This window comes from Elephantulus edwardii, unplaced genomic scaffold (genome assembly GCF_000299155.1).
Source record: "Elephantulus edwardii isolate Elephantulus edwardi_28Jun2011 unplaced genomic scaffold, EleEdw1.0 scaffold00121, whole genome shotgun sequence".
NCBI classification, from domain to species: Eukaryota; Metazoa; Chordata; class Mammalia; order Macroscelidea; family Macroscelididae; genus Elephantulus; species Elephantulus edwardii.
Genome location: NW_006399871.1, coordinates 2,309,780 through 2,335,431, shown reverse-complemented (window position 1 = coordinate 2,335,431; position 25,652 = coordinate 2,309,780). Strand labels below are relative to the sequence as shown.

The following is a 25,652-nucleotide window of genomic DNA, read 5'->3' as shown; positions in this document are numbered from 1 at the left end:
ACAGAGTTACTGGGCTCAGGGAGCGGGCGAGGCATCGCGCCATGAGCCTCAGGGCCCCAACCCTGCCAAGAGGGGACCACAGGGGCAGGCTGGAGGGCTCGGGAGGCTGGGAGTCCACCTTCCACTAACCCTGCTTGTCAGTCACTACGACATCTAAGAAGGTGGGGTCTCCCTCACAGTTCCAGGCCTGCCCAGGCGGAACGGAGATAACAGCAGGCCACCCCTACAGATCCGTGACCTTGTTTTCCACAGCAGCTGCAATCTGCTGGAGCCGGTAGCCCAGCTGCATCTTCTGAGCTGTACCATCCTCCTCCAGGGCAGTGATGATCTGAAACGCAGACATGATTTCCCATGAGAGCTCTCCACCCGACCTGTCTGCACAGACTTGAACAGCCCTCCTCAGAGGGACCTCCTCCCACCTCAACTCACAACCAGCATCCTCCCAGCTTCGCCACAGAGAGAGGATTTTTGCAGCCCACTATTATAGCAGGTTTAAGGATTAGCAAGTAAGCCGGGAAGACCCCAGAGAGCCCCTCACTGGTTCCATTGCGCCTCACCCACACCAACCCCCGGCCTACACTGTGTGCCTCCACCAGGACCCTTCTCATTGGTGGCCATGTAACTCAGCAGGGGCCTACTCCCCAAGAGGCGACTGTGCCAACACCCTGCCGACCACAGATTGCACTCTTGGCAGAGGTGGTGGCCACACACCCCATCCGGTACGTGTCTTCCGTCTCCTCAGCTCTCCACCGTCACCATGCCCAGAAGCCCCTCTGAGGTGTTGGGGTGGGAGCAGGGCAAGTATAAGAACAGTCAATGCCAAGAGCACCACTCAAGGAGGTACTGCCGAGGAGCCCCACCCTCTCTACTTGGTGCCTGGGACTGATCCCAGGGACCCCCACCCTGAACCACAGGGGCAGACTGCCTGTCCACTCTCCCCCAGCCTCCCAGGGAAGGACCCAAGGCCAGGCCTCCTGACTCCTGCCCAGTGTTCTGCCCACCTGGTCGTAGTATTTGTTGATATACTTGTAGAGTTCGTGTAGTGCCACACGTGCTCCCAGGTCTCCAGAGAAATTCTGGGAGGAAGCCAGATAAGAGGTGAGTGAGAGGAGACACACAGTCCGCCTGGGGGCCAGGGAGCCAGGGAGGGGGAAAGATGGACGGGGCAGAGGCTGCTGTAGGAAACAGCGCCTGTACAGACCAGGGAGCTGGGCCCATGTACGCTCAGCTGGGGCAGGAGAGGGCCAAGACCCTTCTTATTGACCTGAATCCCCAATTATTTAGAAGCAGGAGTGGGATCCACGTCCTAAACAACATGCCTCTGGAAACTCTATGAACTTTGATAAATGTTGATAGTTGTAGAGGGGCTTCAGGCCTTTTGTTCATAGGGTCACTATGAGTCGAGCTCAACTCAAAGGCAATCAACAACAATTCCCAATTATAATCCCATTTGGGACTAGGATTTTCTTTGTTAGGTTAATGAGGCTATGTCATTATGCTGTGGAGGGTGGGTCAGGAACCTAATGACTCTGGAGATATAAACTATAAACGGCACAATGACACTGAGAGGCAAGCACAATAGGAAAGAGCAAGGTGCTGTGCAGAAATCACCAGGGGACAAAGGAAAGCTAGGCCTAGAGAAACTGAAAGAAATCCTCCCCAAGAGACACAAGGAGAAAGCCTTCCCCTAAGGCCAGTGCCTCAATGTGGACTCCCAGCCTCCTTGACCTTGAGAATGTAACATTCTGAGCTTTGCGGTCACCCACTCGTGGTGCTTCTTCCAGGGAACTGGGCCAGGTGTAGTGATCAGTAAAAGACCCCAGGCCAGCAGTATCCTGATGTAATGCAGCCGGCTAGCCCCAAATCTCAAAGAAGAACCATTACCCTACCCTTTTCTCACTTACCCAGGGAACGAATGGGCATGGGAGGGGAAAAGTGCAGTGGACAGAGCCCAGCAGCCCAGACGCCACTTGTGTAGGTCTGTTCTAACACAATCATTTCCTGAGGTCCCTCCCAGGCCCCACAGTGGAACACCTCTGAGCCTCCACCTCCTCACCAAGACCACCAAGGTGGCGCCATCTAACTTGTGGAGCTTCTGTGAGCAACAAATGCAACCCCTAGGACAACCCAGAAAGGCTTGACACACAGCAACACCCCAACTCCAAACTGAGATAGTTACAGGAGCTGTGCTTGTCATCACTTCAGAAACCTTGTTCATCGATTCCCGAGTGTACACTTTGGGGTTGTTTTTGGAGCAAGTGGGGCATGTCTACTCCACCGAAGGAAGCTGACAATAGAAAGACGTGGATCCCAGACTGACAGACCTGGGGCTGAATCCCCGCCGCCTCTCTGCCCTGCTTGTCTCAGCACACTCCACAGGGTAAGACTGCAGGAATTCAAGCACTTGTTCAAGCCGGACAAGGCATCTCTGCACGTTCTGGGCTGAGATGTTTGGATCCCCTGGCCCCATTCCATGGTGAGAAGTCAAGCAGAGCCTTACCCGGGACAGCTCGGCCAGAATGGAGTTCATCTCTTGGTCGCTGGCGGGGATGGCCTGTCTGATGTCTGCATAGTACCTGCCAGGGATCTTATGTGCTGTAACTGCTGGGTAAACAAGGCCACCCCCACCCCCAGGCCACGTGCCCACCCCTGGCTTCACCTGCCCCACCCACTGACTCCCACTGACTCTCCTTACACCTGTTACCTTTCCACCATCTGTTTGTAGCGCGGAATGTCCCGAGCGTATAGCAGTTTGTTGATGGGGGAGTCCTGGTTAGGAGGAAGGTGATAAAAAGAGGCAAGAATGAGGGTCCCTGTTAGGGTAATCCACGTCCTAGTTTTCCCAGCACTGTTTCAGTTTTAAAACTGAAAGTCCTATATCCCAGGAGCCCCCTCAGCTCCAGTGCTGGTCACCTGGATAATAAGCCCTTCTACTAAGTGCCCTCTGCTGTCCCTCTCCTTCATGTCCAGGATCTGACATCACCTCAAGCCACTCCCCATCAATCCGAGGCCATTTCTCAGCCAAGTGCCTCCATGCGTGGAGCCAGCCCCTCCCGGAGCAGCACGCTGGGGGGCAGGGGACAGAGCTGTGGGAGCCCTGACGCTGCCCCAGGTGCCGCCCCAGGTGCCGTGCCATTTAATCTCTTTTAATCACTTTAAAAATGAGGAAACTGTGACCTAGGCAATGAAGTAAGTCGCTGCAGCCTCCTCTACTCCCCAGTGGCTGGGCTGGAATGTGAGACAGGTCTCGCAGGTACAAGAGCCCACAATTTTAACATGCCCAGGTGCGGCCACTCCCAGTGCCCTGGTGAACCCCAGCACCTGTGACCCTGGGCACCAAACTTCACATCTCTCAACCTTCTGTTTCATCGTAAAGCTGCTGGGAGGCGAGGCAAGAGCTCAAGCTCGCATGCCAAAGGGGACACACTTTGTCATCAGTTCTCATGGGGCTCTGTACCGGGTGGTCTTGGCACACACGGTTTGGACTATTTCTGAGCTATCTGCTGGTTTGCTGGGCAGGAGAGAGACAGTGTGACAACCGAGCAAAACACCCAGTCAAGACTCAGCACCCACCCCTGGAAGTGGGCCATGGGACCTAGTGTGGCCCTGGGATTCTCAGCTCATGACCAAGCAGTATAAGTTTACATGGAGCAAACGAAGCCTCCCAAGATAGTGCTAGAGAGTAGAACGCCCCACATTGTTTCCTTAGATCAAAAAATGTATCCTGAAGAGGCAGGCCATAAGGTGACGGTGGCCCAAGGCTCTGAACTAGGCAGAGTGCCCCATCCATGGACCCGTGGTATCTTAAGACCCTGAGCAGACACACAGGTGAGCCCACATCTGTCATGTGACTCTTTTGGCTTTGGTGTTTATAACAACACACTCCCACGCTCATGCTGCCTGACCACCTCCTCTCCTCCGTGCCTGCGAGCGGTCCTCCAGCACACAGCCCTCTCACAGACACGCCCTGAACTCTACTTCCCACCGTGTAACAAACACTACCGCAGCACTCCCACAGACTCAAACCCACCAGGGAGTCAGGAGCTACTGTGGGACTACAGAGCGCTTCGCCACCTGGAAACCACCTGGCACCCCAACAAACACCTCGGGCTCACTTTGTTCAAGTCTGAGCTCATCAAAGGCAGACTGAGTCAGCCTTCCTCTCACAGCACTCACAGCCAACGTGTCTCCACGTCCCACAGACCTGGCCTGCCACACATCCTCATCCTTGGCGTGAAGCTACCCCTGCTCATCTGAGGAGAGCTGACACTTCCTCTCTGGATTCTCAGGGTCTAGTGTTTCCACAATCACTAAGGTGCTCAGCCGAAGCCACAGGTATGGCCAGGCCACAGCACATGCCCAACCCTTTAGCAACTTCCACTGACCCGTGGAAGGACCTCTACCCACAGCCTGCCTAGAGCTTGCTGTCTGTATCCTGATTGTGTAAGTGGGTGCATGATGTCCCCAACACACTCCTGTTTAACTCTTCTTGTTGTGTACTGTCGAAGCAGATCCGACCGGCACAGGAGACTGTGTTTCCTTCTAGCAAAGCATCGTGCTCAGCTCTTAATATTGAGGCCTTGCCTCTCCCAGGGAGTCCCCAGCACAGCCTGGCCTGATGAGGAGGCCTGCAGTCAGAGGTCAGATCCCACTGCTCCGTGGAATCTGCGTGTATGCACAGCAATGTCCTGTCCAATCCTGGCCCCCACTGCCCTTGGCGCACACCCCAAGGCCGCTCACCCTGCCCAGCTTGTGGTCGGCCAGGGTGCAGGCGTCCATGAAGGTCTGCGCAATGACAAGGAGCACTGCGTCCATGTTGTCCGACGTCTGCACGTCAAACACGAACTGCGGGTTCTTTATGATGTTGATCCAGAACCTCAGTGGCAGGCTGCAGGGAGGACAGGTGTGGCCGAGTGAGCATGAGCTGATGGGGCAGGAAATGACCACCGACTCGGCCAGCCGGGCCACCCGGCCCCACTCCCACCTGTTGGTCTTCCAGATATGGACGGTGTCCTGGTCGGAGATGCCATGCTGTAGGGCCTGCTCATCCAGCAGGTCAAAGAAATACTTGACGGCCAGCGGCACCGGGCGGCTGGTGCTGAGGATCACCTGGAACAGGTCGTCCACAAACTTCTGCAGGGTACCCTTTGGGGAAGGGGATGTGGGACAGCTGTGGTCAGCAAAGATATGGCACATACCAGCCCAGCTGCCCTGTGGCACTCCACTGGGTGTGCCCCCACCTACTCCCACGTCCCCTCAGCCCTAGCACCACTCACTCCCTGCCCTGGGCCCCACTGCCCCACCCTCCATTCCCACCTTCATGGACAGCAGGCGGGTCAGGTAGATCTCGGGGATGGCCTTAGCTCGCTCACGCTCCCCGCTCCGAAGGCTGCCCCTCCGAGGCCTGGGCGGCTCTGGCTCCTCACTCGGCTTTACCAGGTGCCAGGGCCGGATGCCCCCCTCATCCACATCCTCCAGCATCGGGGTTCCTGCACCGGGACCCCACATCTCAGTTCATCACCCTTCATCAGGCATCACCTTCCCTGGATCTCCAGGGACCTGCCCTTCCCACAAGGGTGAGGGCACCTAGGTGAAGGGAGGGGCAAAGCAAGGGTAAAAGACAGATGTGGACAGCGGGGCTACTCACTCTCTCCGGGGACATAATCCTGGTTTTCCCGGAGAACGTGCTTGGTGAGGCAAGGGACGAGGGCCACCGTTGCTCCATCTGGGACCTGTTGGCCACAGTTGGTGACCCCTTTGCCAACCGCACCACACCACGCCCTCCGCAGGCTCCTAGTCCTCCCACCTTGTAGTGCTGCAGGGTGTTCAGACGTCTCCACAGTCCCTGGACCTCTGAAGTGACATCCTCATCAGAGAGAATAAGGTGGCCCGCCACACCAGATCGCCACTCTACAATGACAAGACGGGCCTTGGTCCAGGGGTGACAGAAGTGATTCCTTCTTCCACAGGAACACAAGCTTTCCCACCCAGCCTCCCCACAACAAATGCTACAACACAGGGTCCATTAACAGCTGAGAGCTTATCTCTGGAGAGGGGGTCCAGAGTCAACCCCCATCCTGCTCCAGGTATTGCCACTCCCAAGGTGGGACTCGAGTGGCCCAGGGCCAGCCATCCCAAATGCTGGCTCAGACCCCCCCGGGCCAGAACTCTCCCCTTCCTCACCAACATCTAGGGTGCGGGGGTCTGGCCGCTGGGCAAGAGGTACTCCTTTATAAAGTTGTTCCAGCATCTTCTCCTTGGCCTGGGAGATGGTGTCACAGTCCAGGACCTTCACAGGCATGCCCTGGGCCTCTCCTGCCCCTGGCCCCACAGCCAACAGCGCGTTCAAGGTCTACACAGGACACATGGGAGCCAGGAGGGTCCATGTCACATGTGGGAATTACATGGATGCAAGGCTAAGGACAGGTACCACCCACGAGAGAGCCTGGCCAGTGCTGGTCTCTAAGCATCACAGTCCTAATCCCAGTCTCTTCACCTACATATCTCCTGTTCTGGAACCAGCAGCCAGCATACTCTCTTAGTTAATGACTGCGTGAATGGCAGAAAGTAAATAATGACCACAAACCCCTGTCCACGCAGTTCTCCAGAATCCTATCTCAGTCGGTGAGTCTGAGGAAGCTGAAAAGAAGCAAGGATTCCCCTTTATCCAGACAGAGGCTGAGCTGAAACCCAATAAAATTTCCCTGAAGGAATGTCTCAATGAAAACAAAGAGAAACAAAGCCAGAGCGAAGTGACAAGCAGGTTGGCCAGGGTGGTTCCTGAGGCCTATCTCCCAGCACAGTGAACACACCACCTCGCTGGCCAGGTGCCAAAATGATGGCCTGGCAGCCACCCAGAGCCCTGGCAGGGCAGGAACTGAGGCTGGTCCAGGGCAGGGCTTGCTCCTCCCCCGGGAGGCGGTGACCTCCCTGACTCTAGCCCAAGCCTGAGCACCCTCCTGCAATGCCCTGTCCTCCAAGTCTGGCCCTCGAGCCTCCACTCTGCGAACTTAGTCTAAAGGCTTTTCTCCCTGGAGACCACAGATCAGGCTGGCTGCACCCCGACACAAACATCAGAAGCTAAGTCCGTCTCCCACCCTGCAACCCTTCAACCTCCCCCCCCACAAAGCTCCACCCCTTGATCATCCTATGGCAGCCGAAATCCCAGGAGCCAGGGCCACAGTCATCTCAGGGTCTATGCATAGTGTACTTAAAGAATGCTGCCCAGCAGCCAATAGGAAGCTGCTTCTGGACTTTGTCTCCCATTTATTAACTAGCACATGATTTACTAATCAGCATGTGACCTTCCAGAGACCGCTACAAGCCTCAGTTTGTTCAGCTATTAATATATAATGGGGAAGACCTCAGAGGTCTCCTGGGAAGATTAAATGAAACAGGACCTGCTGAGGCCCGAGTGTGGTCATGTTACATCCTCTGTTAATACCACTTCCACAAGCAGCCAGCCAGCCAGGTGTCCTGTCTCCCTGAGCCCAATCCCTGATTCCCTGGGCCCAGCAATGGACTTCTGTCTCCTTCCTCTCCAGCGAAACCCAGTGAGTACCTTCACCAGGAACTGTAGTCCCTTACCAAACACTTTCACATCATCACCCCCACGGCACTCACCAGTGGCTGATAACACACACACACACACACACACACACACACACACACACACATCCCCCTCACCAGGGGACGGTACTCCACGTCCTCTCTGAGCAGGCGGTTGTCATTCAGGGTGTATTTGGCTTTGCCAGTCACACTATCCACTGGTCCTTTGTCCACTTGGTGCTTAATTCCTCGGAACAGCATGTACAGAGGCTCCCCTACAGAGTCCTGGGGGAGTGTCAAGCAGTTAGGGACACCCCCCCCCTCCAGGAAGGTGACAGGTATGGGACAAAGGTCCAGAGGATAGACTGTAAGCTAGGGAAGAGGACAGGGTACAAAAAGCTCAAGTGGGAGAAGATACACTAGGCGGGTGAGCCTGCCCAGCACTGGGGCACTAGCTGCATGGGGGCCACAGGCTTAGTGGCTTAGTCCCAACCCTCTCAGGGGCCCCATCCACCTTCACCCCTCTCACCCTCACGAAGGTGTAGAGACAGATGGACATCCAGTTGGTGAGCAGCTTTTCTACCACAGTCTCTGTCCTAGGAGGACAGAGAAGAGAGACGGTCAGGGCTTTCCAGGCAAGTTTACGGCACTATTTAGTCTACAGACCCCAAGACCGCAGAAGCTCCGTCTCAGCCCGTCTGGCCCTGGCACCCACTCCACCGCTTCCCACAGCCACACTGACCTGCGAAGCATCAGCTTGGGGTTCTTGGCCACGTACTGGGCCACCAGGTCACTAAGCAGCGTGCGAAGAATGTCGGTGAAGTACTCGAGCTTCCCGTGCAGTGCCACCGTGAGCAGGGACGCCACGTAGGCCCGGTCCCGGGCCGAGAAGGTGCGCTGACTCTCTAGTGTATGAATGAACTGGGTCCAGGGAGAGAGAAGCTCAGATTCAGAAACAGTGGGACAGAGAGGGGACAGGGCTGAGAGAGTGCAGACGGGAGTGAGCTGGGATCAGCAGCGAGGGAAGGGCTAAGGCAGGCCGGGAGAGGGAGAGGGCAGGGCAGGGGCACCTTGGTGAGGAAGAGCTTGCTGTTGAGGAGGTTGGAGAGCTGTCCCAGGCCTTGCTCCACTGTGGGCCGCCGGCTCTCAGGCACACCCAGGTCCCGGTGCAGGGGTGATTCCCGGTGCCCGGGAAAGAAGACCCTCTCAGCGTACACCTTGTAGTCGAGGAAGGGAATGCCACTGCCCAGGAGGTCGCTGGTGAGGTCGGTCATCTCAGTCATGAGGTCTGTGGGGCAGAAGAGGTGGTGGGGTGGCGGTGTGGCTCTCACACGAGGGCAGCTGGTGCAGAGGAACCCAGGCAGTGGGACCCTCACTCACCGGTGAACTCCTTCTTGCAGCGGTCCCGCACACTGCTCTCCAGGTTCTCCAGCTGGATCTGGACCTTCTTATAGTCCCTCAGGGCCTGCTTGCTCTTCCTCCTGCTCAGCGCCCACGGAGGTCCAGGTCAGGGAGGCCCAGTCCTTCCTAACCCAGACTCAGCCATGCCCTGACCCAGACACACCCAGCCCAGCCAAGGATAACTGAGTCTGTTCCATCCCAGGCAATCCGCCCTGACCCATGCCCAGGCCTGACCCAGCACAGAGGTCAGAAAACTACCACCACGGCATATCTGCCCATATCCTGTTTTGGTAAATAAAGTTCTACTGGAATGCAGCTGTGTTTGCCTTGTAATGACAGAACTGCAAAACCCCCTGAGCATACAAAGCCTAAAATATTTATACTCTCTGACCCTTTTTTGTTGTTTTTAATTAATTTTAATGAAAGTTTACAGAGACTTAGGGTTTCCAGTCATTTGTTGTTACACTTTTCTCCATACCCACCCATTCCCCCCAATTCACTCTTCTCCTTGAAAAGAAAAACTCTTTCATTGTTCTGCGATCCCTCCCTCCTAATTCCTGACCCTTTACAGAAAAGGTCTGGCTGTGCCTTCCCAATCCATCCACAAGCCACGCCTGCCCCATCCAGCTCAGCCACCACTAACGGTGCCCACCTGTACATGAGGACAATGATGAGGACACCCAGTGCCAGAACGGAGGTGCCCACCCCCAGGCCCACTTGGGCTGCCATGGGGAAGGCCGCGGGGCTCTCGCCATCATACTGCACACGCCCCAGGGAGAAACGCAGGTTCCCCATCTGCACCTGCGCAGGCAGACAGCCAAGAGTGAGGGCTCAGGAATGGCTGAGGCCCAGCCCAGCCCCCGGCCTGCCCACTGACCGTGAACTCAGGCAAAGTGTCAGGGGCCTCCCGAGATGCATGGTGCCGAGGCAGAGGCTGCTCCGCGGGAGGTTCGCAGTACAGATGGTGCCGGGTCAGCGTCTTCACAATACAGGGGCCGTCCCCAATCATGGCCACCACCTCCTCCTTGGACATTGCAAAGTCCAGGTTCTCTCCCTGGAACAAGGGATGTCACTGACCAGTCATTCAGATCCTCTCCAAGGGGAGGAGCAAGTGGTCACCCTGGTCTTGGCCACCCCCTATGAGATGTTTCTGGACCCCTTCCCAGAAGCAGGAGTCACAGGCCCTGGAACCTGGTCCTAAGCCATGGGATGCCCTCTAAGCTTCTCCCCATGCCCCTTCTCGGTCCTTTTCTATCCTTCTTCCAAGGGTATCAGGTTCTCCAGACTCAAAAATCCCTACTCTATACCTCCCAAAATTCCATGCAACAAAGCCCTGCTCTGTAACTGATGGCCCATTTATTACACATATCAGAACATGTATGTTACATTGCAAATGCCCAATTATCACATATAAAAAACTACTTAACATATTAATCAGCGTGTGGAAGGACCCACGCTACAGGCCCAGCGATTGCCAGATAACCCCAGGCCAAAGACTGCGAACATCAACTTCCTGCAGCCCTCACCAAGATACCCCCCATGAAAGATGAGGTATCAGTCCATCTAGCAGTCTTATTCCCACACACAGCAGCACTGCCCAGCAAAGGGAAGGATGGGGGACCCCCGAGTTCAGACAGAATCAGTACCTCCACTGAGAACACGCTCCCAGGTTTGTGCCGGAACGGTGTAGTAGGGTCCTCCGGGTTCAGGGGATACAGTGTGGGGTCGGCCTCGTAGGAGAAGGGTGTGGGGTTCAGTGTTGCAAAGTCGAAGACGAGGTTGTCAAAGATAAATTCCACCTGGACCCAGGGACTCTCGGGCAGGCTTGGGAGGGCAGGTGTATGGCACGTGATGAGCTGGGAGGAGTTCACGTGGCATGGTTCCTCAAACTGGAGCTGAGGGAAGCAAGGCAGGGGAGGGTCAGCTGAGAGGGTGCAAGGCAAGGGAACCAAGGAAAGATGGGGAAAGCCTCTTTTGGCACCAGCCACCCCTGGATGTCCATAGCTTGTGGCATAGGGCAAAAAGAAGGTGGCAGGGAGCCCAGTGAAGGCCAGGGATGCCCGGGGTGTCCTACATGTTGACCATCACAGGAGGCTCCAGGGGAGCACGCTGTCTCTGGGATCACACGGCGTCTCCGACCAAGCCCCTGGCCAGGGAGCGGAGCTTTGGGGGCTACGGTCACTCGAATCCTTGGCGTCTGTACCACATCCAGATTCTGACCACGGACCCATATCTCACGTCCGCCACTAAAACACAGCCCAAGAGCCAATTGTCACAGTCTGGGACAGAGGCAGCTGCTGTTCCTCCTGGCTTATGTGACCCAGGCTCTAAAGCCCAGCCTGGTCCCACTGGGCTAGCATAACCCAGCCCCATGCTTCCTGGGTCCCTCTCCCATTAGCATCGTGGGAACCCAGAGTTGCCCATGTAAAGTACTACAGACTCCCTATGCCTGGTAGCTGTACCAATTGCCATCACCCCCTGCCACGTGCCACAAACCTAAGGAAGCTCTTGGAGGGGCCTGCAGAGGTGACATTTGGGTCTGACGTGTACTGAAACTGGCTGTGCCGGAGCCTCCGCTCAGTGGTCCCGAACCACACAGACACGGAGAGCAGGGCAGACGCAGGGTACGGGCTGGTCTCGCAGTACAGCTGCTCTGCCTGCTTCTCGGGCAATCTGAGGAGGGAAGCGACAGTGGAAGAGCTGGTCAGTCAGGTGGCTCCAGAGAGGATGCTGGAAGGGGAAGACGCAAGGACACGGGAGCTGGGCCACACTCAGGCCCCGGCTCACTGCCCAGCCTCAAGAGGATCTGGCTGCCGTAAGAGGGAACCCACTTGGCCCTGTTCCCTGTCCCATCTCCCCCAGAGTATGTGCACTTCTACAGGATTAGAAGCAGCTCTCACAGGTGACATGGCTGGTCCCCAACCATGACTCGAATGTCCTCCAGGCGCCCAGTCAGAAGCTTGGTGCCCTGCAGGGTGAGATGAGTGCCCCCCGCTCTGGGACCTCGGGCTGGGAAGATGGAGTGCACCTCTGGATCCTGTAAGGAGAGAAGCAGAAAAAGGCAAAAAGACATCAGCCCACAAACTGAGAGGCAGGGTGAGCCTGAGGCAGCAGGGGGCCCCAAAGTTACAATCAGATGGGCCAGGAAAGCCAGCTGACTAGATGGCTCCTCTTCAGCTGGGGGGCCCTGCAGTCAGCACCTGGTAAATGAAGTCCCGCTCGGAGACGCCATGCCCTCTTCCTGGCACCTCCACCATCGCAGGGCCTGCCACCTCTTTCCCGCTGATGCCGGTGACGCACACGAGGCTGTGGGGAACAAAGCAGGCTGGGGGCCCATGCAGTACCCAAGGCCCCACACTGTCCGGGCTGCCCATGCCCTGCCTTGCTAGGTCAGTCGGCCTTCTCTCACTGCCCCCAGGAAACTGATCGCTCTGGAGGGAGAGCTCCAATTTCAGAGGGAATTCCACATGGCAGGCTTCCATGCCTGAAGATTAATATTTGTGATTTCAATCCTCCCAGTGTAGCCCCCAAGGCCTCTGACAAGGAGGATTTTTTTTTCTTTGTTATGGCCTAAGTTTACAAAGAAGCCTTGTCAGACTGGTTGTGTGTGTGGGCTGAGCTGAGGGGGCCCCACGACCTCTCCCCTGCATCCTCTCCCATGACTGTGTATGCGGCAACACTGGAAAAGCGGCAGAAATGTTATTCCCTTACAGAAAAAGAAGTCCCTAAAAGAACTGGGGACAAACATGATGGGAAAGTTAACATTCTAAAAAATAAATAAATAAATAAATAAATGATGGCTCTCAGTCAGAAAACAGAAGCTTGAGGCAAATTCATTTCCAGAATGCTAAGCCTTAAGGGACTCAATTCTATGACATTGTCACTGTCACTGCAAACACTCCAGCAAATCAGAACCTGTGATGCGTGAACTCCCCAGGACATGCTCAACCAAACCACACGTCAATGGCTTTCTAAAGCACTTCACAAATTACCTTAATCTTATGCTTCTGGAATCATCATTAGCCTAGATTCAAACTACATCTCGGGGAAAAGCTACATGTTCCAGCAAAGCAGCTCTTTGCTTTTAAAAAAGTAAACAGTAAAGATTTTAAACCCAAATCAAACCCACTGCCAAGGGTCTAACTCACAGTGACCCTAGAGGACAAAGCAGACCGTCCCACAGAGTCATTTTCACGGCAACAGACCGCCCCATCCTTCTCCCGTGGAACTAACTGGTAGGTTCAAACTTGTTCACCTTTCAGTTAACCATGAAATGCTTAAGCACTATGCCACCAGGACTCCTCACTGAGGTTACAACCACTGCTGTTGATTCTCACCCCCAGTGGCCCTCCACCAGATCATCGAGACTATGAATCCTTATGAGAAAGACTGTTTGAGGAGTGGCTGGGGGATTTGAACCGCCATCTTTTTGCTTAGCAACCCAACATCTAACCCACTATGCCACTACAGAGCCTTCCTATAAATTCTAAGATCTAAGGACCAGATATGAGTTATTTAAAAACAGGTTCTTCAACTATGAGATTCAGGCTGGTGTGGGACCTGCCTTGAAGGTAGATCCTGCCCAGGAAGGCAGCAGGAAGGCCTGGACACTAGACCATATATCCTCCGTCCTGCATGTCAAGGCTCAGGGCTGTGCTTGGGGAAGAAGGGTCAGCTGGTAGAAAGACCAGCCTCTGGGAACAGCTATGTGAGGGCTGAGGACCCGCTACTATGACTGCATAGACGATCACTTTGCAAGTCAAGTAAGAATATCAATACACGGAGCGAGAGACGGAGTCACAGAGCGAGAGACAGCATCAGCTCTGGGCAGCGGCCCAGCCCAGGCAGGCCCAAGAATGTGAGGTCTCCCCTGCTCCCCATGTGAAGCAGCACAGCCGAGGAACCTGTAAATCTGTGCCTTCCTTCTGCAGGGGGCCCTTGCGGTTCAGAGGCAATCTTAATCACAGGGCATCATCACCAAAGCCAAGGAAAGGGGGAAAGGAGAGAAGAAATGAGAAGCTCTGGATAGGGTGCACCCCATTCCCACTGGGTCTTGTCAACTCACCTGCTGGAGACCTCATACTCCTCGGTGTCCACAGCACAGGGCACTCCAGCCACCTTGACGGTGTCTTGCACGTCCTGCACATGCTGGCCCAGGTTGGAGCCCCTGATGGTGACACGCGTGCCTCCGTCTACAGGCCCAGTCAGTGGCTCCACCTGTTCCAGGACAAAAACTGCTCACCTCCATTACCTGTTCACCCCTAACAGCCAGAGAGGCAGCCCCAGCTCTCTCATCCCCTGCTGTGGCCTCGATACACTCAAGGCACCCCACTCTCCCTCCAAGCGCAGCAGTGAGAAGGGGAAGGGACAGTGTTTTGATATACCGAGTGGATGAGAGGTGCAGGGCACTGGGTAGCCACGGCCTTGGCCTCGCCACAGGCCTCCCGGGCCACACAACGTGGCTGCTCCCCCTCACACCACACACAGCCGTACTGGGGCATGGCGGTGTGGCAGCGGCTGCAGTCGCCATGTCCCACGGAGCAATCATACAGCACCACTGGGGGCGGCAGAGGTGAGTGTGTGAGAGGCAAGCATGGAAGAGCCCTGCCGCTGCCGGCCAGTCCCAGGGACCCCAGGGAGCTCACTGTGCAGCCCGTCGGCGCTGTCCACGCGTAGGCGGCCGGCCCGACGCAGAAACAGTGTGACACGGAGCTCCGGCTGCAGAGCTTCATAGCTTAGCTGGAGAGACGGCACGGAGAGGGAGATGCTGTCAGAACCAGGGCTGGTAGAGGTACCAGGCCTGGGTGGGGCTGCTCAGAGACAGAACTAAAATGATGAGCTCTGGGGGCCCAAGATCAGAGGTCAGAGCAGAGTATGGCGCTTTCAGCGACACAGAGTCATAGACAGAGCTGGATGCAGGAAATCCTGGGTGGGGGTTTCAGGGTAGGAGATGCAAGCTGGGGTACTGAGACCCTCCAGGACACAAAGGCAGAGCCTGAGCTGGGACAAGTATAGTACAATCAGCTGAGGCTGGCGGCCAGCCTGTGGCCAGTGCCCCTCGCCCACACTACCACTAATGGTCTGTACCTGGTGTGGCTGGCATGTGATGTAGCACCGTGTGTCTGGAGGTGGCTCACACTCCACTCGGGCTGAAACCACCACCTCTCGGCCCTCCAGCTCCATCACACACTCAGTGTCTCCAGGGTTGTCCTGGGGACAGAGGACACAATTGCTGGGGTGACTTCAGGAGCTCGCAAGCCTCCAGTCCCTCCTCTGGGTTGGAGTTCAAAACATGCTACCAGGCCCTCTTTCCATTCCCAGGAGACATCCATATACCAAAGCCTTGTCCCAGGGCTGCTGCACAGGCTGCCTCCCAGGCAGATAAGCCCCTCCCCCCCCCCACACACACACACACACACACACACACACACACACCCCCCCAGCAGACGTGCTCACCTGGAACAGGCGCAGGTTCCTACCGACCAGGTGGACCTGGCGCTGCACAAGGACTGGCATCAGCATGGAGGACTGGACGCTCTCTACACAGGGGCAGGCACTCGGCCCCCACCCCGCCTCCTCCTGCAGGCCCAAGAGAGCAACACAGTCCATGGACCCTGCCCTGCCCCCTCAGTCCACTCCAGGCAGGGTCTCAGGGCAAGGCCGTCATGGGGCAGCAGGCTCCACCCTGCCCATGGTCTCGCCACCACAGAATTGGAAAGCCAAGCAAGGGGCTGCATCTTCCCCAAAACCCTCCCTGGAGGCCTCCTTCCTGGGCTTGGCCTCACCAGCTCCCAGAGCCCGGGGGTGTCGTACTGGTAGTCAAGGCTGGACAGGCGGATGAGGGGGGCGGGAGGGCCCTCGTGCTCAGCCGAGTCTCCATCACCTGAGAGGAGGGTGGAAGTGGAGAAGGCGGGTGCGTCACCCCCCGTCCACTCGTCCGCCTCGGGCAGCTCGCCGCCTTCTCTCATTAGCCAGTCCAGAGCGGGCCTCGTGGAGCCCGTGGCCCCTGGGAAAGTGGTGGCAGGAGCAGTGCCAGGGGGCTGGTCCAGGGGTATCGCAGAGGGGAAGGTCTCAGGGCCAGGGTCTGCAGGGACAGGGGGCAGGACTGCAGCATCTGAGAGTGATGGGCTGGCGGCCGGAAGCTCCTCAGGGGTGGCCGTGGGTCCAGCAACAGTGGGGCTAGAGATAGTGGTCACAGGCCTGTCAGGGGGGCCTAGATGGGAGGGCTTCTCACGGAGAGGGGACTCTGTGGAGTTGGGGACAGGTATGGGGCCAAGGCCTATCTCTGGTTCCCGGGAGCTGAGCAGGGAGGGGCTGGCCTGGAGTGGGGTGTCTGAGGTTGGAGTTGGGGAGGAAACCCGAGGTTCTGCAGAAAGGGTAGTGGAAGCTGGGGTGACAGTGGCTTTGGGGGCTGCAGGAGGGAGGGGGTTGGGCACATCTCCTGCTGGAGGGGCTGGAAAGAGAAGCGGGCTCTGAAGGGGAAGCAGAGAGAGACAGAGCGGGCCACTCAGCAGGCAGGCGCAGGAGCAGGTAGCAGGCAAGCAAAGGGTATGTTAAGAGGAAAAGAAGACCAAGGAAAAGAAAAACAAAAACAGCTCATTAATTCTCCAAAGGAGAAAGAGGAAGGGCAAGCTCCAGGGGTGTCTGTGCTGAGGTGAGGCCCAAGGCTTGCACCCCACTGCCTCTCAGTTACAAGCATCCTCTCCCTAAACAGGTGGGACGTATCAGCAGCAGCGTCTCATCAGTGGGTCCGTCACACACACACACAGCAGCAGCGCAGGTGTACAGACAGACAGGACCTCATGTGGGCAGGCAGGTACACAGACCCTGGGCCAGCACAGAAACCCTCACAACGGGACTCCCAAACCCCTTCACGGAGCCCACCCTGGAGTCACACTCACCTGCTGGCTCACCACCATGGGCCCGGCATCACACGAGGCCTTATGTGTGCACAGGTGCTGCCAGACGCACCAATTGCACCCCCAGCGGCTGCTCACACAGGCCTGGCACCTGCAAGGGCACAGCCATGGGGCAGGGGTCGCCACAGGGCAGACTGGGGCCGGGGGTCGGGACGGAGGAACTCACTGTGCAGTCGGCCAGAGCTCCATGACTGCTGCACAGTCATAGAAGGACAGGGACGCTTTGGCGATCACAACGGGGCCAAACCTGAGCTCCACGTTCACAGAGACGTGGTCTGTAGAGGGGACAGGGGACCAGTGCTGAGGAACGGGGAGGAGCACTCAGCCCCGAGGGTAATCACCGCACGCAGGGAGGGAGCCCAGGGGTAGATGGACACAGACTACAGGACATAGATTAGGAAACTGGGGGCTATAATTAGTGGGTCTCAGAGAAGAACAACAACTCAGGGTCCTTTGCCTGGAATTACACTTCATCCCAACCACACCCCCCTTAGAGCAAGGTAGGAGCAAGGTGGGGCTGCCAGGCCCCTTCTCTCACCCACCGGCTCCTCTGGGCAGTGCTGGGGCCTCGGTGGGGTCCGGAGAGGGGCACATCACCCCAGAACCAGTCAGCAGGGCTGGACTCTGGTGCTCTCCAAAGTGGCAGGAATACAACTCCCCCGGCTGCAGGGGCGGGAGGTCTGGCACCGACAGGAAAATCTGCCAAGAGAAGCCAGGGCACACTGTCGGGCATTGGGCAGACCAGGGATCACACGGACAGGGCACCCACTATGAGCACACACTGTGGTCCCCAGCCCCCCACAGATATCTCTAGAGTCTGGTTAGTCACAGAAGGAAAGCAAAGTCCCAAGACAAGTGGCTTGCACAAGGACATGTGGTATCTGGTGCATCTGACACCAAGACCAAGAGCCAAGGTCTCTCCTCATCACCACAACCCTCCCCGCCAGAGCCCCAGGCTGGCCCTGATCACTCACCTCCCTCTTCTCCTCTCGGCTCATGTTGGCAGGACTCATGGAGATCACTTGCAGACAGCTCAGCTCAGGCTGGAAGCTCCACAGCCACTGCTCTGGGCCCTGGCCTCTCGAGCACTCAGCACGGCGGCTGCACCTGAGCAAGAGTGACCAGTATCCTCCTATGACACCCCTGGCCCCCGCAAAGGGCCACAGAGCGTTCACAGGGCAAGTACCCCAACAACTGTCCGGGGAGATTCGGGCTTGGGCCTCACGTGGCCCTGACACCAGGCCCCCATGTCTACACAGGATGGAGGATAGAGGGATTGAGAGCCAAGGATCAAGAATGCAGGTAGGGGAATTTGATGGCCTAACTCTGGGCTGGACTGGAGTCAAAGAAGCTGTCAGGGGCCAGGAGCTAGTACAGCACTGACCTGCCAAGGAGTACACACCACCCACAGTATGGGTCCCTCTGAGCAAGGCAGGAGGCACAGTCCAGGTGCTGGGCACAGGAGGCCACAGGAACTTTGAGAAGCTGTGACAGCAAAGAGGACACAAGGAGATGCTGTATAGGCTGCAGTCCAAACACTAGAAGCTTATCCACATGTTGGGCCCAGGCCCGACCCAGGGGCCCTGCCCAGCCACCCTTCCCAGCAGCCCTGGCCCTCGCCTGGCACTCACTGTGCTCTGGGTCATGACATACAGGTGCTCAAAGGCCCCATCAAAGGTGAGGTCCCTGTTCACCGGAGACCCCTGCTGGATGCTCTGCGTGGAATATGGGTGGCCATCGCTGCCCGGGCCCAAGTAAACCTGAGATTAGAGACCACAAGGTCTGGGGCCTATGTCTATAGCCATAGGACTTGTATCCAGGACCCTCCCCAAGCCTGGGAGGGGGATGAGGCATACACCCCAGGTCAGGGGTAGAAGGAGGAGGTGTCACAGGACACACATCTCTGCCCCTGCAGTCACAGACAGGATCTGCCCCGGCTGAGTCTCCAGCAGCCCACTTCCCCCTCCCTTCTTTCCCTTCTGGATTCTAGGAAGACCAGTGCTTCCTGCAGACTCACCCTGTGCAGCTGCCCTTGACTGTCTCCCAGGAAAGCAATGGTGTGCCCATCCTCTATAGCGACCGCCACAGATGTGAGCTGGACTCCTGACCACTCCAGCACTGGCGTGGCTTCCAAAGGAACACGGCTGGCCATGGGGCTGGGCGTGTGGTCTGAGCCACAGGGATAAGCATCCAGGGTGTCCTTCGGGCAGCAAGAGGCATCATAAAGCCAACCCTTGCCCCATCCTTTTGGGTCAACCTCATCTCTCCCACATCGCTTTTGGGAGCCTCTAGACAACAAATCTCATCACTGCCCCTCCCACCTCTCATCTCTACTGGCCTCCTCCTCGACAATTCCTTCCCTTGGCAACGACCACAGCCACATCCTTAGTTCAGCCTCGGTGGGCTGATGTCCAGCTGCCTTGAACAGTTTCCACTGGCTCCTTCCTCCTCTTTTGATCCCTTGCCTGTCTGTAGCCCTATTTTCCCCCACTCCTGGCATGGAAACTGTTCTATCCAACTTATGTATTCTACCTTCTCCTGGAAAGGGTAAAACCAGGCTGCTCCTGGAAGCAAGGATTGTAAAGCTCTGTCTGATATATTTTGGGGATGTTGCAAGGAGGGACCAGTCCTTGGAGAGGGACATCATGCTTGGGAGGGTGGAGGGTTAGTGCAAGAGAAGAAGGCCTTCGATGAAATGGACTGACTCAGTGACTGGGGTAATGGGAGTAGGTGTGTCAGAGACAATAAGGTTGGCTCAGGACAGAGCAGGGTTCAGACTGTTGAACACAGGGTCGCTATGACTCTGGCTACTTGATGGCACATAACAACAACGACCTTCTCCTCGACCACTCCTCCTCCAAAGCCTTGCACAGCTTGCACTCTTCTCCCCAAGCCACCTACCTAAGCTACGACCCAGCCCTCACGGAACCTTACTAACACCCCTGCCTGCATCTTCTCCCTTTTCCATCCATCCTGAGGGTGGAAACAAGTTCCTTTCTGGCTCAAAAACATAAGGTAGCTCCTATCTCCCCAGCATTCTCTGCCCCAGACCCTGGAACCTCCCAAAGACTCATCTCGCCTACATAGGTGTAACCCTTTTACAAGTCCACCTGGTCCAAGCATGTCTCTGCACTCTGATTCTCTGAACATCACATCTGTGTTAAGGTACCTCTCCACCACTCAGACACAGAGAACACTCTTAACATCTGCTGACGTGACCATCTCCCACCTCATTGGCTTCCCTCAGACCCCAGCAACAGCTGTTTAAATGTCTGGCCAGTAACTTCACAGACAGGGGCAGGGCCTGGGACTCACCACGGGCAGCTGTGCGCAGTCGGAATTGACATCATACTCGATGTAGGCTACCTCAGCACCATCCTCTGCACGGCCCTCTCGGGTATAGCAGGCGTCTCGTGTGCGGTTGGCCAGCCGGTCCACCTCGTCCAGTGGAAAGGCACAGAGGGCTGAGGCGCCAGATGCCCCGGCAGCTGCTGACGGAGGCCGGCCCATAGCAGGTAGACCCGCAGAGGAGAAGGCTGCAAAAAGCACCTCCCCATGGGCCACCTCCCCAGACATGGCCACGGCCGCAGCTTGGAGCAGCCCGTAACGACCACCCTGGCAGGCCAGGGGCAGCTCCACATAGGAGTAGTAGTGCTGGTCTCGAAGGCACACACGGGACACGTAAGGACGGAAGGCTCGAGACTGAGCCTGCAGGTCCCGCCGCAAGAACAAGAAGTAGGCACTGGTCCCACGTGCAAAGGCGCTGATGAAATGGTGGCTGTACTCAGACAGTCGGCCCACTGCCAGCTTGGCTGTCTCTTCATAGGAGAAGGCAGCCTGGGGGTCCAGGGGCCGCAGGGCCCGGGTTGTGATGGGTGGGATACCACCCCCGACGCCCCTGCTGGTGTATCCCCTTCCCACAAACAGGAGGGGATCCCCAGACAGGCCCTGGGCCACCAATCCCACCGTGCTGACCCCAGGGTCATTGGCAGCTACATACTGGGTATCCCCAGGCCGCTCCAGCCGAAGTAGCAGCTGGTCAAGCTGCCCAAGGCGCCGTTGTTCACAGACCCCCTGGTGCACGCTCCCGCATACCACCAGGGCTCCCGGGCTCACAAGCAACAGCTGGTTCGGGTTGTTGGTAGGCTGGGCCTGCGGGCACTCATCAGGCATCACAGGGGGCAGGCAATCCCTGCTGTCCAACACTGGGCCGGTGGATACTGTGGCCTCCAGCTCCAGCCCCGGGCTCAGCTGGAACAGGAAGTTGGTGGCTCCGAGGTAGAGAGTGCCTGAGGTGGGGTCCCGTGCCAAGTGCTGAAGATGCGTGCCGTTGGGGTTGAAGGCAACTGGGGGTGGGGGCTGGAGGGTGAGGACCCACCCAGCCCAGAGCACCAGAAGAAGAGCTGGGCCAAAGGCAGGCATGGTCACCTGGCAGGGAGAGAGGTCGAGAAGGGTTCACGTGCCCACCCAAATGTGGTGAGTCATCAGTGAGGGAGAGGGCTATGGATAATAGGAGTACTGAGCAGCCCAGCCAAGATTCACTATCACCTAGACAGGGGAGTGGGCAGGGGACTCTGGCTTAGACGAGGACCACAGCCAAGGCTGACAATTACAGGGAGTGAGGAGCAAGGGTCTTTCTCTGGAACCGAATACTGCCCTTTCTCAGCAGACACCTTTGTCAGAGGGGCTGTAGTCCACCCTCCCCTCTCCTTATACTGGATCAGAGGCAGAGGGTCTGGGGGGCATGACCAGAGACTTGCTAATATCCCATCCCCAGCTGCCTCCTGGGAAGGAGGTGCCTAGATGCCAGGGAGGAGAGACCAGAGACCCTCTGCTCACAGATATTAACTTTCTGGGCAGGAAGAGGAGCTGGGCAGGAGTTGGTGACAGGTAGCTTCTAGACTGGCAGTCTAGAAAGAAGACAAGAGGTTGAATCTGGCTCGGTTGGGGCTTGGACATCTGGACCCCACTTTGGTGAGTCCCCAGTCACACGGCTCACAGGTGTGAGGTCAGGCTCACCTGGCAGGGCCGGCTGGGTCAGGAGACAACAGCATGACCTGTGTGGGAGTCACCTAGCCAGGGAGAGAGCAGAGCATGAAGCTGGGGGCTGGGCGACAAGCATGTGGGAGCACCGGGCGCTCCACTGTGGAGGCAGACAGATCCTCCCTCTCCGCTGCCCAGCCTGCCGGTGGAGCTGGGCCCAGCCTGGCCGTCAGCCACCAAACACATTCCACAGGGGACGCCTCCTCAGAGCCTACATGGAGGGGGAGGGCAGCGGAACCAGGCACCCGCGGGGCCTGGGAAAGGGCAGTTCAAAAGAAGCCCCTTGGCTGGCAGAGCCTTGCCAGGCTCCCATCACAGTGCCCTCCCTCTGCCCCCTACATCCCCTTCATCTCAATACTCAGTCCCACCCTCTGCCCAATCTCCACCCATTTTAGCACCCACCCACCCCGAAGTCCAAGGGCTGTCCCAGCCCAAACCATGACCAGCACATGTGCAGATACACACAGAGCACTCACCTCGAGATGCACACACACCACACACCCTGCATGCACATACTCACACACAGCACATGGGCACTTGCACAAAGTGTGTGTGGATGTAAGATGTACATATACCAGAGAGATACATATATAGATACAAACACCATTCAAATACACCAAACATATTTAAACACTGCTATGAGAATACATTTTACACACACACACACAGAACTCATCAGACACCCACACTCCATCATCGATGCTTAGTTACTCACATATACAGACTCACATGCACCCTTCCGGTTCCAGCCCCAAGTCCCACAGGACCGTGGAAACCAGGCCTGCACTTGCTATTTCCTTTCCTCTCAGTCACAGCAAAGCCAGTGCATGGGGTAAGTGGAAGGGAGGGGTGGAGAAGGAGGTGTCCTGGAGGAAGTCACCAAGCTGACCATGCCACATCCACAGGACCTCCCCAGACCATGGGAGGGGAGGGAGCGGAGTCTGCCCTCTTCACAGACCTTTCCTTACAAGCCTCAGCTGAGTCACCTGACCAAGAAACTACCATGTTGCCCAGCCCCACTGGTCCGAGCCAGAAGTCCCAAGGGTAGTAAAGTGCTGCCACAGGCCAGGCATCCCAGGCTAGGACCTCCCACCCTCCTTACCTGCCCGAACCCAGGCCACACTGTCTGGACCCTGCCACCACCCAGCTGCCAGGCTGTCCTTAGGGACTTCCTCAGCCCAGGCCAGCTCATCCCAGTGGAGGAAATAGAGGGGTACTCCTACGGCCGCCCTCAGACAGAGCTGGGGTCAGGGCTCGGAGGAGGGTCCAGCACCCTGATGGGAGCAGGGGAGCCATGGCCACAGCCTGAGAGCAGGGGGGCCATGGCCAAAGCCCGACTGGGCACTGCTCCCAAAATAGCTTGGGGGTTTCCATTTTTAGTGTGCAGAGAACAGGGCAGCTCTATGGGAGCAGGAACAAGGCTGCCTCTGTTTGCCACCCGAGGGGGTGGCGGGGCAGGGGTGGCAAGAGAGTCGCAAACCAAGCGAGAAGCCCAGGGCGGTGGGGCAAGGCCAGGCTGCCCAGGAGCCCCCCACCTTGTTTCTAAGGGATGAGGAAAGAAAATCTCTCCCTGTGGGAAGATGGCCTGCTCAAGGCTGGGCAGAGGCTCTGACCACACCCTCCTGCCACCTCAAGCCCAGGGGCACGCCTGGGGCAGAGGGTCCCTGGAGCTAGCCGAGCATGAGCATTCACTCCTTTGTGGGCTCACAAATATTTGCTCAGAGGCTACCAAGTGCCAGGGTTCTCCAGTCCTCAGGCAGCAATGACCAAACCACTTCCCCAAAGTAAAATCACAGCTGGCAGAGAGCCCTCACTGCCCCAGGAAGAACAAGAGATGGGATTAGAACAGTTCGAGCCATGTAGGAGGCCAGGGGGCTAAGCCACCCTGGACCATGCCGGGGCAGGGAGGGAGGGAGGGAGAGCTATCAGATTTGTCCAAGAACAGTCCTCCTGTGAGCCTAGCCCCAGCATCCCTCACCCTTCCCCACATACCAAGGGTAGGAGTGGGCACTGGGCGGGGAGAGGAGGAAAGGAGAAAAGCAGTGGTATTTTCTCCTTCATGTCGGGCACCATGCCATGGTATGTCACTTAAACTCTGCCACAGGCCAGAGTAGCCCCTAGCCCGTCCAATCTACCTTCTATCCCTCACCACCTCATGAGCTCCTCCTCCCTAAGCAAGGGCATCTGGAATACCCCATGACCTGAGTGAAAGGGGTCAAACTTCCTGAAACCTCCCCTCCCACCCCCACACATGCTCATCGTTCCTGAACCCCAGGCCTTTCAATCATCTATGCCTTCACCCAGGCTGTTCCTACCGCGTGGAATGCCCACTCCCTCTGCATCCCGTTAACCCCTAAGCCCAACCAGCCTCTCCCAGCAGCCATCCATTCAATGGATGGATCACCTGGCACGGAGCAACAGCTCTGCCCCCAGCTCGTGGAGACTCAGAGTTCCCTTTGGAACAACAGAAGGCAGGGGCTCTCTGGGGATTAAACAAGACGTGGTATGTGCCTGGCATTTGCAGCTCCCCGGCCAAGGCCACTTTTCTCCCTATTCCACCCTCCCACTCTGGACTCGAAGTTCCCTACAGACAGGGAGTGTGAGTTTTGATTCAGAGGCTTCAGCAATTAGCTGCAGACCATAGGTTGGTTACCTGAGTGTTAAAAGAACTCCCCACTTTACAGCCAAGAAAGCCCAGCTGCTTAGCCTTAAGAGCCATGCCTTGAGCTCACCAAGCCACTTGACCTCCTTCAGTGCAGGGTGTCTATCTCATTTTTCTTAGAGGTCAGAACAGGCTGATTTGGGAGCCAGGTCTCACATCCCTCACCTGCACAGCCAGGATCTCTGCCCATTCCCAAGATCTCCAGCCTAGCCTAGGCTCACTGCCAAAGTCAAACTCCACCTGCGCCCAGGCCTGCCCTGTGTCTCTTCTGGGCCCCCCCTTCCCCCACCTCACCCCGGTCCTCTTCAGCAGGTTAGGCCTGAAGTCGCCTAACTTAGTCTAGCAAGAGCAAGTACCTTCCAAGCCTTCCTGGAACGTCCTTACACCAGAAGAAACTAACCGATTCTGCCCTTCCACGCCTACAGCGGGCCCACACTTCAGCCCATGTGGACGACGCTGGTAACTGGCCTTTCCTCTCTGCCCTCCAGCTTCAATCCCAGGATCCACCGAAGTGGCAAGTTACTTATTGACAGGGAAGCGGAGCAGATCGCCTGCCCCATTTTCTGGGTGGTAAGGTGGGATGGGGAGATCCACCATTGGCCACGCACCCCCGAGGACCCAAGGAGCGCTCATCAATCACCCACCGTCTGTGCCCGGGCACGAAGCGGGGGGGGGGGGTCCCCTCTGCGGGTACGCGGCAGGATCCTGGTCCGCCTTTGTCAGCCCCGCACCACGCAGCCTGGAAGCGCTCTCACTACGAGGGGACGCCCCGACCTCCCCATTCGCCTCTGCCCCGAACCTGCTCCCTCTCCCCCGGGACGGCGAAACAAGAACTCCACGAGTGGTCCTCAGAGGGCGGGGAAGGGGCTGTCCGGTCCCCCGCGCGGCGGCGAGGAGGGGGCGCGGAGGAGCAGCTCCACCTCCTCTATCTCCCAATCGCGTTACAGGCGGAGTTGCCAGAGTTGAGTTTCCCTTAGCGCGGAGAAGTGCGGTTCCAACTCTCCGGACCCAAACCTCTCAGCGCTCATCCGGACGGCCCAGGCCCGGCCGCGATGGCTCCCCCGCGCCCGTCCACCCCG

The 25,652-nt window shown here is 57.3% G+C and overlaps 1 protein-coding gene across 1 annotated transcript; it reads right to left on the bottom strand.

The window, feature by feature from the left end:
• On the bottom strand, nucleotides 1-21,940 carry PLXNB1 (plexin B1). Its single transcript, XM_006892940.1, has 37 exons — nucleotides 21,888-21,940; nucleotides 20,184-21,296; nucleotides 18,886-19,068; nucleotides 18,500-18,628; nucleotides 18,253-18,353; nucleotides 17,843-17,975; nucleotides 17,411-17,567; nucleotides 17,035-17,143; nucleotides 16,851-16,959; nucleotides 15,735-16,421; nucleotides 15,406-15,528; nucleotides 15,037-15,159; nucleotides 14,595-14,688; nucleotides 14,334-14,506; nucleotides 14,015-14,166; nucleotides 12,150-12,255; nucleotides 11,850-11,986; nucleotides 11,446-11,622; nucleotides 11,024-11,195; nucleotides 10,596-10,838; nucleotides 9,827-10,003; nucleotides 9,602-9,750; nucleotides 8,929-9,029; nucleotides 8,619-8,836; nucleotides 8,291-8,469; nucleotides 8,078-8,144; nucleotides 7,687-7,833; nucleotides 6,184-6,352; nucleotides 5,807-5,910; nucleotides 5,648-5,732; nucleotides 5,317-5,489; nucleotides 4,985-5,145; nucleotides 4,741-4,888; nucleotides 2,705-2,769; nucleotides 2,501-2,576; nucleotides 1,002-1,076; nucleotides 1-328 (listed from the first exon to the last, which is right to left on the bottom strand). The coding sequence occupies exons 2-37, from the start codon at nucleotides 21,288-21,290 to the stop codon at nucleotides 224-226; spliced, it is 6,414 nt and encodes a 2,137-aa protein (XP_006893002.1). The 5' UTR covers nucleotides 21,291-21,296; nucleotides 21,888-21,940; the 3' UTR covers nucleotides 1-223.
• Between the last annotated feature and the right edge of the window lie 3,712 nt (nucleotides 21,941-25,652).